The sequence below is a fragment of the Eriocheir sinensis genome, chromosome 17, assembly GCF_024679095.1.
Source record: "Eriocheir sinensis breed Jianghai 21 chromosome 17, ASM2467909v1, whole genome shotgun sequence".
NCBI lineage: Eukaryota > Metazoa > Arthropoda > Malacostraca > Decapoda > Varunidae > Eriocheir > Eriocheir sinensis.
In genome coordinates this window covers 108,959-122,500 of record NC_066525.1, presented here as the reverse complement: position 1 = coordinate 122,500, position 13,542 = coordinate 108,959, and the positions used below count along the sequence as shown (strand labels likewise).

At 44.5% G+C, this 13,542-nt stretch overlaps 1 protein-coding gene and 3 long non-coding RNA genes across 13 annotated transcripts in view; 3 read left to right on the top strand and 1 right to left on the bottom strand.

Moving 5' to 3' along the window:
- LOC126999681 (uncharacterized) overlaps positions 1–16 on the top strand; it is a 3,561-nt gene extending 3,545 nt beyond the window's left edge. Inside the window, exon 2 of the long non-coding RNA XR_007753496.1 lies at positions 1–16. This exon is cut by the window's left edge and continues 1,354 nt beyond it. This is a non-coding gene — a long non-coding RNA (uncharacterized LOC126999681).
- Positions 1–3,853, top strand: part of LOC126999679 (uncharacterized) — a 7,547-nt gene extending 3,694 nt beyond the window's left edge. Inside the window, exons 2-3 of one of the 2 annotated variants that reach the window (XR_007753494.1) lie at positions 3,372–3,556; positions 3,706–3,853. This is a non-coding gene — a long non-coding RNA (uncharacterized LOC126999679). Of the gene's footprint in view, positions 1–3,371; positions 3,564–3,705 lie in introns of both variants that reach the window. The other variant, XR_007753493.1, reaches the window with a different exon arrangement.
- Positions 1–13,542, bottom strand: part of LOC126999678 (chitin synthase chs-2-like) — a 58,862-nt gene that overhangs the window by 340 nt on the left and 44,980 nt on the right. For 4 of the 9 annotated variants that reach the window (XM_050862404.1, XM_050862396.1, XM_050862397.1 and 1 more), the window contains exons 19-26: positions 12,379–12,620; positions 9,667–9,806; positions 9,057–9,217; positions 6,610–6,786; positions 3,693–3,857; positions 3,263–3,518; positions 2,798–2,928; positions 1–856 (exon numbers count right to left, since the gene is read on the bottom strand). The exon at positions 1–856 is cut by the window's left edge and continues 340 nt beyond it. In XM_050862404.1, the coding sequence (XP_050718361.1) occupies positions 680–856; positions 2,798–2,928; positions 3,263–3,518; positions 3,693–3,857; positions 6,610–6,786; positions 9,057–9,217; positions 9,667–9,806; positions 12,379–12,620 (1,449 nt within the window). In that variant the 3' untranslated portion in view covers positions 1–679. Of the gene's footprint in view, positions 857–2,039; positions 2,093–2,263; positions 2,620–2,694; positions 2,929–3,262; positions 3,519–3,692; positions 3,858–6,362; positions 6,540–6,609; positions 6,787–9,056; positions 9,218–9,666; positions 9,807–12,378; positions 12,621–13,542 lie in introns of those variants that run through there. The other 5 variants (XM_050862401.1, XM_050862398.1, XM_050862403.1 and 2 more) reach the window with 4 other exon arrangements.
- On the top strand, positions 12,838–13,487 carry LOC126999682 (uncharacterized). The gene is made up of 2 exons (XR_007753497.1): positions 12,838–12,993; positions 13,101–13,487. It is a non-coding gene; the product is annotated as an uncharacterized LOC126999682 (long non-coding RNA).

Below are 13,542 nucleotides of genomic sequence, written 5' to 3'. Positions count from 1 at the left end.
CAAAGAATCACATGACCACCACTCACAGTCCATCTATCTTTATCTGTGATGCCCTGTGCCCCCAGAGGAGCCTCCCTCAAGGGGCAGCCACAGCATAAGTGTCTCAAGTTCTCCCTGTCTGGCACTCAATCCCTCCCGGCACACTCACTCCCTCGCCTTCCAGTGCTCGTCCAGTCCATTAATTGGTTTCAGCGGGTCTCCACTCAGCACAGTACTCCTCCTGGTTAGTCATCAAGGACACGGTATCGCACACAGACAGACACGTAATCAGTAAAAGCAATGAGGTGAGAAATCACTACTGTGGATCAAGACAAGCTGCCTTGGGCTGTGAACATGGGCAGGACACAAAATGGAAGATTCTTCTGGCTGACTAATCAAGCCATCACTGAACTGACCATTTACCCCCCTCTTCATCTCTCTAGTGTGTGTCTCCAAGGCCACAGCGTCTAAAGGAGAGCCCTCTACGTAACAGATACACTTCTCATTAAAAATTTCAAATAAAAGCATTTTTGGAAGACCACACAATTGCACAGAACACCCTTTATCTTTTGACAAAAGATACCTAAAAATTAAACCACCAGTTAAATTTACTGTTTCATTTTAACAGTTGAGTACATCGCAATAATCCTAATATGATTTATAAAATAAAACTTGACTTGAGACTATGAACAGTTTCCTCCTATGGCTTGTATATAACGTTTTCCTCGGCGGTTCTGTAGCGCATGGCACTCCTCACCGAGGCTGGGGCACCATAGTTGTCCATGTCAGACTCGTAGGCATCATTGACGCTGCCGCCGTTGGGCGTGAACACCCGCTGGTGGTCAGCGTCAGAGGCTATGGAGGTCCGGTTGCGAGGCTGTGGGGGGAAGTCAGCGTTAGTGATGCTTCAGGGCAGTAATATTGTAATGCAACAAAGACTGAAGCTGAGGACTGTTAATACACTCATGTTATGAGAGTGTCAGTAGCACGCAGCTGTACTCTTTCCTTTCAGTGTCAAGAGTGCCTCCTACTGTGTTCTGGGACTTGCAGTTAAAAACATTAAGCACTGGTAGTTAAACTTATTCAATAAAACTTTGAATACCAAAACAGAAAGTATAAGTATATGTGAAAATTGATTGCAACTGATTATGTAATGAGGGTAATGAAGCCTTTTATAAGGTGAAAACAATGATCATTGCAGGTATACATGAAAGAATGCAGGATCATAGATAGGACATATGTACACACAATCAATCAATCAATAAATCAATGGGGGCATACGCAGGGGGGTGCATCACCTCACCCACCCTACGACGCCAAGCCCAGGGGTCCCTCTGGGCAAATCTCCATGCAGGTCCCATTGCCATCTGAAATACCTCCTGGCAGGATCAATCGACTTGCTCAAGCCACAAACTCCGTAGGCGTCCCGTTGGCCTCCTCCACTCAGGATTGTCTCTTACAGAGACAACCCGATGAGCAGGGTCGGCTTCAGGGCAGCGTGCCACGTGCCCGTATAGCCAGAGTTGATGTTGACGAACTATGCAGGTAATATATGTCGAATCAGTCTCACGGAATAGTCGCCGGTTTGACACAAAGTCATTCCAACGATATCCCATGATTCTGCGTAGACACTTATTACCAAGGAGATAAATCCGCCTCTCCAAGTCCCTATTTAGTGTCAATGTCTTACAGCCATAGAGTAAGACAGGGAGCACAAGGGACTTGAAGATCTGGATCTTTCTCCTTCTACATAGGTATCAACAATGCCAAATACTCGTGCTGAGCGAGTCCATAACGCCGTGGGCCAAGCCAGTCTGCCACAAGACTTCCTGATGAGACCCACCGTTGTTCACACACAGTATATACACTAAAATTTGTATTTGTGTCTGCTGGAGACAGGACATGAGCACAAACACTGAAGGACAACAAAGTAAAGCTGGGCATCAAGAAACACACATACACATCAACCCCCCACATGAGGGCCAGGACGCAGCACTAAGCATGTACACCACAGAGTCCACAGAGAAACAAAGTGCAGTCATTTCTGTGTTATGGTTTACCTTCATGAATAGTACACCTAAATTTCCTGTACCTCTGCTGCAAAAGATGTCCGCTGTGTGAAGGAGATAATGGCAAGAAATTACAAAGCATGCACGAGACCCAGAACCTGCTTGTCCTTCCTTCTTCCTCTGTTGAAGACCCTATGTACACCTCCACTCCTAAGACCCTCTGTACAGCTTCACTCCTAAGACCCTATGTACAGCTTCACTCCCTATGTACAGCCTCACTCCTAAGAACCTATGTACAGCCTCACTCCTAAGAACCTATGTACAGCTTCACTCCAAAGAACCTATGTACAACTTCACTCCTAAGAACCTATGTACAGCTTCACTCCTAAGAACCTATGTACAGCTTCACTCCTAAGAATCTATGTACAGCCTCACTCCTAAGAACCTATGTACAGCTTCACTCCTAAGAACCTATGTACAACTTCACTCCTAAGAACCTATGTACAGTTTCACTCCTAAGAACCTATGTACAGCTTCACTCCTAAGAATCTATGTACAGCTTCAATCCTAGCCAGAATACAGCTATTTACATATTATTGGCTCATACTAGCAGGTGAAGCACTATTATCTACTACCACCAAAAGATAGATAAACAAGTTTGTATCCAGCAAGTTTTGGGTTTGTGGGTTCAAGTTCAGCCGTGACATTATGAGAGCAAGCTCAGTGTACCAAACCTTGGGCTCAAATTCCCTCCCATCCAAGTAAACTCCATATAGTACAGGTAACCTAGAGTAGACCATGCGGGTTACCTTCTTAGCGCCCATGGTCTGCATCCTGGACATCCGCCTCTCCTTCACCACAGTCTCGCGCCTCTCAGCCAGGGCCTTCATAGTCTCTCTTCGCATGCTCAGACGACGCATGTTGCCGAGCACGGGGGTCTCTGTTGGATTCAGGCACGGCATAGAATTAGTAAACTGTGTGCGGTGGACTGCTTAATATAGGGTTTTAACTTCTGTATATCACTAAGATTGTATGTAAGGGAAATATTTAACTCAATCATAGCAAAGAATCAGTAAACTCTGTGTGGTAAACTACTCAATATAATGTTTTAACTTCACTGTATCACTAAGATCGTATACCAGGGAAATAGAACCAACTGATGAAATACAATGTGATTATATGTGACATTAATAAGAGTAAAAGGCCTTAGTAAAGTTCTTAACAATACAAGTCTCAGGGAAATAGGAGTCAGGAGTATTAGCATCAGAGCCTACCTGTTTCCAAGCCATTCTCAGCAGCCTCGGCAGAGATGCTGAAGAACCTCTTCTTGAAGGCCACGTCCAGGGTGCCAATGGCCTGTTTCTTTTGCCTGTGTCGCTCCAGGTTGTGAATGGTCTTGCGCCGCCCCAGCTGGCCGCCCTGCACGCTGTCGCTGTCGTAGTCGCCATCAATGCCCTTGAGTCTCTGCAGCTGCCGCACAATGTCCACGGCATTTCTCTGGATGAAGGCGTCCTCGGTGGTGTCCTCGGCCTGAAACAGTCACCCTCCCGTCAGCGCTGACTCAAAAAGTGAGCAGTAAGTTTGCTGCGGTACAATTCATGGGGGAATCTTTTTTTCATACAAGACAGCAAGATGCAACTGAACAACACTACTTGTCGATAATGAAGCCACATCAAGAACAAGAATAATTTCCCTGAGTCTGACCTTCTTGTTGCAGCAGGTGAGCTCCGTGGAGGCCAGGATGTGGGAGATGGTGCCGAAGCGATGGAACAACATGGCCACGAACTGGATGATCAGGATGAGGGCAAAGAAGAACACAAACACCAGACCGATGGGCTCCAGCTGCAGGTGCTCCTGGCTGATGAGGACCTGCGAGGCACAACACGGGTCAGGTGTTTGTCCCGGCCAGAGGCACGGCACCTCTTAACACATCTCACACTTCAGGAAAACTCCAATTGTATATTGAATTAAAACTTTTAAAATATATTGTAAGTGGTAAAAATTTAGACTATAAATAATCCAAAAAAAAAAAAATTATATATATATATATATATATATATATATATATATATATATATATATATATATATATATATATATATATATTTATATATATATATATATATATATATATATATATATATATATATATATTTATATATATATATATACACGTATATATACATGTATATATATACATATGTATATATATATATATATATATATATATATATATATATATATATATATATATATATATATATATATATATATATATATATATATATATATATATATATATATATATATATATATATATATCATAGTATGGATAATCTATGGTATAATATTATGCCTCTATGAACTGACTAATTAAGAACTATTCTATTATGAGTCAGTGGGCATGCAAGTAGTATCAGTGTTATGCCTGGCTAAGCCATGTGGGCGCAGTACCCCAGGGCCAACTCATGGCCATGCAGGAAGGGAACACCACACATGCAGCACCAGCTCCTGCCAGCACCAAAGCCAGCGCCGAGTCTATTGAAAAGCATGCTGGGACACCTGCTGACAAGACCACAGCCCCTCAGCACACCACTCATGTTGTGTGAGGGTGTCAAGGGGCCAATTGGAGCCCAGCCACTCAAATGCCAGGCTTGGGGCATGGGTCTGAGGCCTGACAGTGTTCCCCGGGTGGGAGCCAATCACTTGAAGGGCTGCCATTGGTTGTCAGTTTGGCCAATAATGATAGAGTGCTCTAGTGCCGTGATGTCACAGCTGGTGCACAACGGCTGATGTCCCAACATGTTCTTCAATGAACTTAGAGTTGGCTCTCTCTCTGCCTTAGTAAGCTGAAGAGAGATAGCACAGATCATTGAAATGCCTTAAAAAAATTAATTGTTAACTCAAGGAATGAAATCATTAGCTGCAGCTTAGTAACAGTGAGAGTCTGGGCCAGAGTACTGCTCACAGGCACAGTGCCACAGCGCCAAGCAGGGCAGCTGCCTCAGGAGAGGGCCCACAGAGGATGGTGTCCACACACTAGGTGATGGAGCTACTTAGTCTATAACAGTCCATATTTACAAGTGTGACCTTGAAGGAAGGTCACTAGTCAAAGGGTCAGCTCACTACCCTCAACATTTAATCAATGTCTGCATGGTCATTGTCATCATTCAGACCACTTCATATACAAGAGCTGTTTTATACAAAGCAGGCACACAGTCAGTCAATAAGAGAGTAGAGTGCAAGGAGGAATTATAAGCAAAGGAAAAACAAATTATGGGTAAAGGAATGACTACATGTACAGAAGACTACTTCATCTAAGGAAAGGCACCTCCAGAGTGGCAGTGAACCCATTTTAGTTGGCATGAAGTCCGTGAGAGTCATCCCAGTAGGAGGAGTGAGGCCGAGGCAAAGATGACCCACATATATACATGTTCTGGTGCTTAGAGGGAACACAGGTAAGGATGTGATTAGTAGGACTGAAATCAACCTCTGAGGGCAGTAGAAGAGGTTATAAAGTAACGGTGCAAAACTTAACTAAACAAAGGAATAAACTACAAAGGAAAAATTAATGTGTATATACATAGCGTTATCATTTAGGAAGGGTAAAGTGTTAGGCCAATAACATATGTTTCTAAAAGGCACTGCAGTAATTTAAGAAGGGTGGTAAAGTACAGTGAATCAGTGAGTCTAGTCAGCACAGGAATTTCACCAGTCATGCAGCCGTCAGTGAGTGAGCTGAAAACAGAGAACACAGCACCACTCTGGGCTGTGGTGTGGCACTCAGCTCTAACCATGGCAGGCAAACACTGCTTGGGGACACCACTAACCTACTAGTTCAATGATATAAGGGAAACACACTGGTCTAAGGGATTAGGGTAACTATGGGACACTAACACTAGCTTCTATAACACTGTCACTACACACACACACACACACACACACACACACACACACTATCAGTTGAACCAAACAGTTACTAAAACGCCTGTAAAAAAAAAGGAGGGCCCTCTAGGATGAAGCAACTTTGTGAACAGAGGAAAAATTCCACTAAACTGATCATGTGGTGACTGCTGGTATGACATGACTATCACTCTACATCCCTTCCTGCCTTTAGCTGCTGGAAGTATGAGGAGTAAGAGAGGAAAGGCCAGTGCCATGCTGACCCAGTGTTAGCATGCTGGACCAGACACCTGTCATGCGGGTCAATTAGGGTTCTAGCTCTGGGTCAAGTTCTGGAGACTATTTTGACTTGACCGAAGGGAGAGCCACAAGGCCTTTGATCCACAAATCCCCAGGAGGTCCAGAGTAGGAGAAGTAAGTGCCAGCCCGGAGGAGCACCACCACAACCAGGGAGGACAAGGCGCGGGTTACCTCCTGGGTCTCTGGGATAATTGTGATGTTTTCCCTGATGCCGAGAGGCCAGTCGATGTGGAGCTCGTCTTTGTTCAGTTGTAGGAGGAATACAATGAGCACAAAGAGCGCGTTGAGCATGAAGAAACTGAAGAATGATTTGTTCCTCAGTTCCTTCAACTCGATCTCTGCTTGTTTCTGTGGGAGAGAGACACGGCACACACATAGAGGAGGGCGCCACAGGGCCGGGCCGGCACACACCACCTACCTCGCTGGTCGCCTCGACGAAGGTGATGTTGGTTTTCACCCCCAGAGGCCAATCGATGTGGATAACGTCTTTGTTGAGTTGGAGCAGGAAGACAATAAGGACAAAGATAGCATTCATCATAGTGAAGGAGAAGACTGCTATATTCCGAAGTTCCTTTAACTCTTCTTCCATTTTTCTCTAAAGAAAGAAGATGGAGAGGAAAAGGATATTAGTCAACATGCACATTCACAACACAGGCATCACAAGCTTGAATCTGAGGACCAGTTTTATCATGGGTGCTGCTGATTGGGGGTTTAAGTTTACAGTATGAAAAGGTTTAGTGCAAAGGAGTGAATGATTGCTGAATTGAAAGAGTCCTCACCCAATGATGAGAAAACTGACCTCAGACCAGTGATGAAGAATGTTATTGGGAACTAGGTCTGTACACTATACACACAACCCCTGCTATTTACATCATGTCTAGACAGCCTTCATCTGCCATTCATCTATAATGGATTGATCATGAGAATTCATTTCACTGTGCCTCCAACACTGTCTGTCATGCTTGGGGGGGGGCAGGTGATGGGCTACAATGTGTGTTGTGTTGGCTGTGCAAGGCAAACCAATGGAAAGGTGCCACACCGCCCCACACCAAGGCTCCGGCCACACCATCAGGCCATGGCCACAGGCACAGGCCAGCACTTTGCCTGCTGATGAGCTCACTGGTTGTGCCTGCTGGCAGATATGTCAAATCCCCAAGCTGGTGGCTGAGTGATTTCAGCAGGCACTGCCTAGTAGTATGCTGCTGCCAGACACACAGGGACACCTTCATCTTCATTTTGTTCCTTTTGTTTTTCACACACAGCAACAATGACAATGCTACACACTGCCAGCCGCTTGTGGTCCTTTCTGCCACACACTGTTGTGCTGCACACCACGGCCTTACTGCCCGGCCTTGCTGCCCGGCTTTGACTGTGTCAGACACTGCTGTGTGGACCAGAACACAAGTGTGCCTGCAGACTCTGCCCAGTGAAGGGGAGAGTCTGCTGGTAAGTGGTGCCCTATCGTGTGGACGGGGCACGACAATGTGAAACCAAGACCTTACATATGTACAGTGTTTGGTGTCACTTCTGGCCCAGTGCCTGCTGGGACTTGGGGAGTTAATCTGCATCACTGAGATGGTGATGAAGCTAACAATGATGATGATGATGATGATGATAATACTAACAATTACAATAGTATTATTCATGCCTGAAAAGTGTATTGTCTGTGAGCCCAGCCACCTCACAAGTGTAGGTGTCCTGGCCGGCCTGAGGAAAGGTGAGAGCATGGAGTGAAGAGACCCACACCATCCCTTGAGGTAGTCAAGTTAAACAAGTTAGCAACAGAGTTACTCTATTACAATTTGTCTCTATTCTAAGGTAAAACAAGCACGTCGTCACTGCTTGAAGGAGGAACAGAAGAGGTTCAGGAAAACATGGTCATGCAGAGGTGGTCAGGCAGGACAGTCAAGGTCAGGGATACCAAGACTCCATGGCAAGGGTGAGCCAGTGGGGGGGGGGAAGGAGCGTGCCAGAAATATCCAACATCCATTCTCAACCCCAAGGAGTAGAGTGTTATGCCAGCCTGGGCATGGCATCGTACTTACGTCGCCTCCACAGAGCTCAGCGCAAGGCTTGGCTGTCTGGCTGCTGTACGGGGCATGACTGACCAACATGGAAACACTACACTAGGCCATGGCAAAAAATCTCTTACTAAGGCATTGCTGGAAAAAAGTAACTTAGGAACAGAAAACACTTGCTATATATACTCAAAATACCCTCACGTATAGGAGTAAGGTCCATGTCGTTAAAGGTATCGGCTGTTTATGAATTTCAGTTGAGAGAGGCAGCATTAATCCTTCACAGGGGTCTCTCTCTGCCTCTTAAGCCCGTGTATTTAAACATATCGGTGCCCCAATTCCCCTTGTCTGAAAAGCCTCTCGTGGAAGTTGCTGGGCTTTTCATGGACTGTTTTGTGATCCCAGTGATAGTTTTACACGGCCTCTGCACCTTGAACGGGAAAATCATCAATGACAACCCGGTTAATCTTCTCTGTGGCGTTGGGAAATAGACGTAATGGGAGCACGATATGTTTAAGAATATGAACCTCTCATGGAAGTTGCGGGGCTTTTCATGGACTGTTTTGTGACCCCAGTGATAGTTTTACACAGCCTCTGCATCTTGAATAGGAAAATCACCCATGAAAACCTGGTTAATCTTCTCTGTGACCTTGGGAAATAGTCGTAGTGGGAGCCCGATACGTTTAAGACTGGACTCAATATAATTACTACAGACTCAACCAGCAGAAGCAAAAGGGTATGGCAAACTACAGACTTGTGAATCAGTATCTTTGGGTCTGATCTGAGTCATTGAGAAGTTCAGTGAGCGATCAAATTGAGTCTGTAGCCAGGGACAGAAAAGGCTTACCTGCTCCTGAGGGTTCTTGATAAGTGGGTGGAGGTACTTCTCGATGAGGTCCTTGAAGAACTGCACTTCAGCTCCCGGCATGTAGTCCACCTCCCCACGCTTGAGAGCCTTGTCCTCGATCCAGTAAGGGTTAACTAGGTCGTCACGCTCCTCCTTGGGACCTGCCGGGCACAGGGACAGACAAGCACCAAGATGAGTCAGCCCTTTCGTGAACCCTTGACATTAATTCAGGACTATTTCCGCCTATGATAAGTGAATGGTTGACTTTGACTCTGGCCTATCTCCTCCCTTAGCCTGCTGTTAACCCGGGAGCTGTGGGGATCGGTTTCTTAAAAGGTCCCTCTAAACGAGAAAAATGAGAAAAAATAATTTCTCACGCAAACCATTTCATTATATATATCAATGGATTTGTGATCAGTTTATGCATCATCTATTTTGGGGGGTTTATATCATGGCAAAAATTTGGCCCGTCGCTGGTACACAGTAAAGCCACAAATTTGGCCCGTCACTGCTACCGGGTTAAGAGCCACTGCAAATACACAAGATAGGAGTCTCATTGTGGGGGGAAAGTTTCAGGAATGTGTCACTGCAAATACATGTCACTGCTCACCTGACTTCTCACTGTCGCTGTCGCTGTAGTCGTCCATGGTTCCTTCGTTGATGGTGGACACGTTGTCGCCGCGGAGGGAGACGCGCGGCTGGTGCATGGTGGAGTGACGCCGCGAAGATGACGGAACAATGCCCATGTGTCTGTTGGGGCAAGGGTGACAAATGTGACTCATGGGAGGAAATAAGTAGAGGAAGGGAGATAAAAATATGTGTGAAAGGAGAAAAGTAATGTAAAGGAACAATACTATAGGTGGAAGCAGGATTTCCTCATTGTTATATGTGTTTGTTGAGGCATAGACAGACTGGCTTACCTCCTATACCCCATGCAAGAATGAACAAAGGAAGGAAGGGAGTCATGTTTGTTTTCTTAATTTTAGATACAGGAACGATACAGGAAAGAAATATAAAGAATGCAAAATGAAATTAAAACAAGCAATAAAAGAAAGTAAGAAGAGAGTTAACATAAGAACATAGAAAGGAGGAGTACTACAAGAGGGTGAGTAGGCCTAACACAGCTCTCTTATGTATATAGGCAGCAGCTCCTTTCCTGTACAAGGCAGCTCCTTTGGAAAAAGACTAAGTGAAAAATATAAAGGGAACAGGAAATCATATTGGAAAGAAGTAAAAAACGAAAGAAATGCAGAAAATATCTCCTCAAGTAAAATAAATGAAGTTATGGATGAGAATGGAAAGACGTTGAAAGACGGGGAAGCTGTGAAAGAGAGATGGAGAGAATATTTCAAAAACTTAATGAATTTTGAGGATGGACGTCCAACAGCTGTAACAGCAGTAGTTTTGAGTAGAGGTAGAGGAGGAGTATATAAAGAAAGAAGTATAACATATAAAGAAGTAAATCAGGCAATAAAAAGATTAAAAAATGGAAAGGCAGCAGGAATTGATGGAATCACAGAAGAAATGTTGAAATGTGGAGGAGATGTAGTTGTTAAATGGATGGTCAAGATATGTGAAGTAGCATGGGAGGGGGGGGGCAGCAGACTGGACGAAAGCCATCATTGTCCCAATTTACAAGGGGAAGGGCAGGAGAGGGGAGTGTGGGAGCTATAGAGGTATAAGTCTCCTGAGTATACCCGGAAAGGTATATGGAAAAGTCATAATAGAGAGGGTGCAAAGACTTACAGAAGAGATAATCAGTGAAGAACAAGGAGGCTTCAGGAAGGGAAGGGGATGTGTGGATCAGATATTTGCCTTCAGGATGGTAGTAGAAAAAATATTAGCAAAAGGAAAGAAACTATACGCTGCCTTCATGGATTTGGAAAAAGCTTATGACAGAGTCGATTGCATTGCATTGCATTGTGGGATGTTTCAAAGATTTATGGTGTGGGAGGAAAACTGCTTAGTGCAATAAAGTCTTTCTATAAGGAAGCATCTGCATGTGTCAGAATTACTGGGAAACAAGTGACCATTCTGAGATAAAAGTGGGCTTAAGACAAGGGTGCATCATGTCACCATGGTTATTCAATATCTATATGGATGGTGTTATTAGAGAAATCAAGGGCAAATTTGGAGATGTTGGAGTAAGACTGCTCGATGAGGGAAGTAAGTGGGTACTGAATTTGATACTGTTTGCTGATGACATGGTGCTCATTGCAGAAAATGAAGTGACCTACAAAATTTGGTCAGTGTTTTTGATAGTGACTGTAACAGGAGAAAGCTGAAAGCAAATGTCAACAAAAGTAAAGTGATGGTTTGTGAGCGAAGTAGAAGTGAGGTTGTAAATTCTGTATGCCCATATAGAGTGGGAATTGAATGTGAAAAAGAAAGCAAAATAATTTTGAATGGTGAAGAAATGGAGGAGGTCAATGAGTTTAATTACCTTGGATCAGTTATGTGTAAGCATGTTGGTATGGAGGGAGAGATAAGAGAAAGGGCATTGCAAGGAAGAAGGGTGGTAGGGTCTTTGGGACGAATCATGAATGGCAGAAGTGTGAGCATGGAGGTAAAGAGGGATTTGAGAAATACAATAATGGTACCAACCCTCACATATGCAAGTAAAACGTGGGCCTGGAATGAAAGTCAGAGGTCTAGAGTGCAGGCAGTGAAAATGAGTTATTTGAGGAGTGCTTGTGGTGTGAGTAGAATGGATGGAATGAGTAATGAAAGTGTGTATGAGCATTTTGGAATGCGTCACAGGGGTGAAGGGAAGAAGTGTGGAGTGGTGGAAGAAGTGAAGCGACAGACTTTAAAGTGGTTTGGCCACATGGAGCGAATGGAGGAGAGTAAGATGACCAGAAGGGTGTATGTGAGTGAGATATTGGGAGGGAATGCAAGAAGACGACCTCCAGTGAAATGGAGGGATAGGGTGCAAGAGTACGTTAGGGAGAGGGGGGAAAGATCTTTGAGAAACTTTGAGCAGGCAAGGAGGGAGTGTCTGGATAGAGAAAGTTGGAAGCTCTTCTGCCGTGGCCATCCCCTGGTGGGAGCTCCTAGGAGCAGGCATCCATGAAATGATGATGAGGAGGAACGATGCCTATATGTCTGTTGGGGCAAGGATGACAAGTGTGACTCAAGTGGGGAATGTATCTAAGGCCTTCTAAGGGAAATAAGGAAAGGAAGGGAGGAAGAAACTATGTGTGAGAGGAGAAAAGAAGTTGCAAGAATGATCAAAGGAGGGAAGGGAGAGAGGTTTCACTATAGCAAAGTTTGTCTAATGTTTTTTTTCTGTATTTAAGATGAGAAGGAAGACAATACATACGCTTCAATGGTCTCAAATCGCTTCTTGAGGATGTCGAGGGAGTTTGCGATGCTGGCCAGCTGCTGACGCTCATCGCTGGGCTTGGGGTGGACGCAGCACATGATCTTGAAGAGGCCGGCCAGGGAGAACTCAATGGAACCTTCGTCATCATTCTGTTGCTCACGGTGAAGGAAGCCCAGGAAGCCCTCCCTCTTCTTCGCCTTCTTAGCTTCCTCCATGGCTTTACGCTCTGCCTCGAGTTCCTATGACAGCAGTGAGAGGGGGAATTAGAACCATCCTTATAGAGATATTCAGGCAGATATACGATTCCCTTTGGATGTAACAGGGCTTTGTCTTCTGCCTCGAGTTCCTAATGGGGCAGTGAGGGGAGAATTAGAACCTTCCTTGTAGATATTAAGGCAGATATATGATTCCCTTTGGATGTAACAGGGCTTTGTCTTCTGCCTCGAGTTCCTAATGGGGCAGTGAGGGGGAGAATTAGAACCATCCTTATAGAGATATTCAGGCAGATATACGATTCCCTTTGGATGTAACAGGGCTTTGTGTTCTGCCTCAAGTTCATAACAGGGCAGTGAGGGGAGAATTAGAACCATCCTTGTAGAGATATTCAGACAGGTATATGATTCCCTTTGGATGTAACAGGGCTTTGTGTTCTGCCTCAAGTTCATAACAGGGCAGTGAGGGGGAGAATTAGAACCATCCTTGTAGAGATATTCAGACAGGTATATGATTCCCTTTGGATGCAACAGGGCTTTGTGCTCTGCCTCAAGTCTCTATCAGGCCAGAAGGGGAGGATGATAACTGTCCTTGTATTGACATTAAGATAAGGAAATAAATGTAATCACCTGGTATTGGTATATTATTCAGCCTTTAAAGAATTCTATAGTGTGCAAAGTTACTGCTTGGTATCAACTCTATGGATATACTGTAATGGGCAATTACTATATTAGGTAAAAAGTCAATTGCTATTTCTATATTATGTGTTTTTAAGCTAGACATGCACACAAAAAATAATCTATGGCTGCACTGTATTGGGCATTCACTATATCAGGTAAAAAGTCAATTGCTATTTCTATATTATGTGTTGTTAAGCTGCCCTCATGCACACACACACTCTACCCTCTAGTGATGTTATTAAAAGTCAGCTGATATTTCTCTCTATGT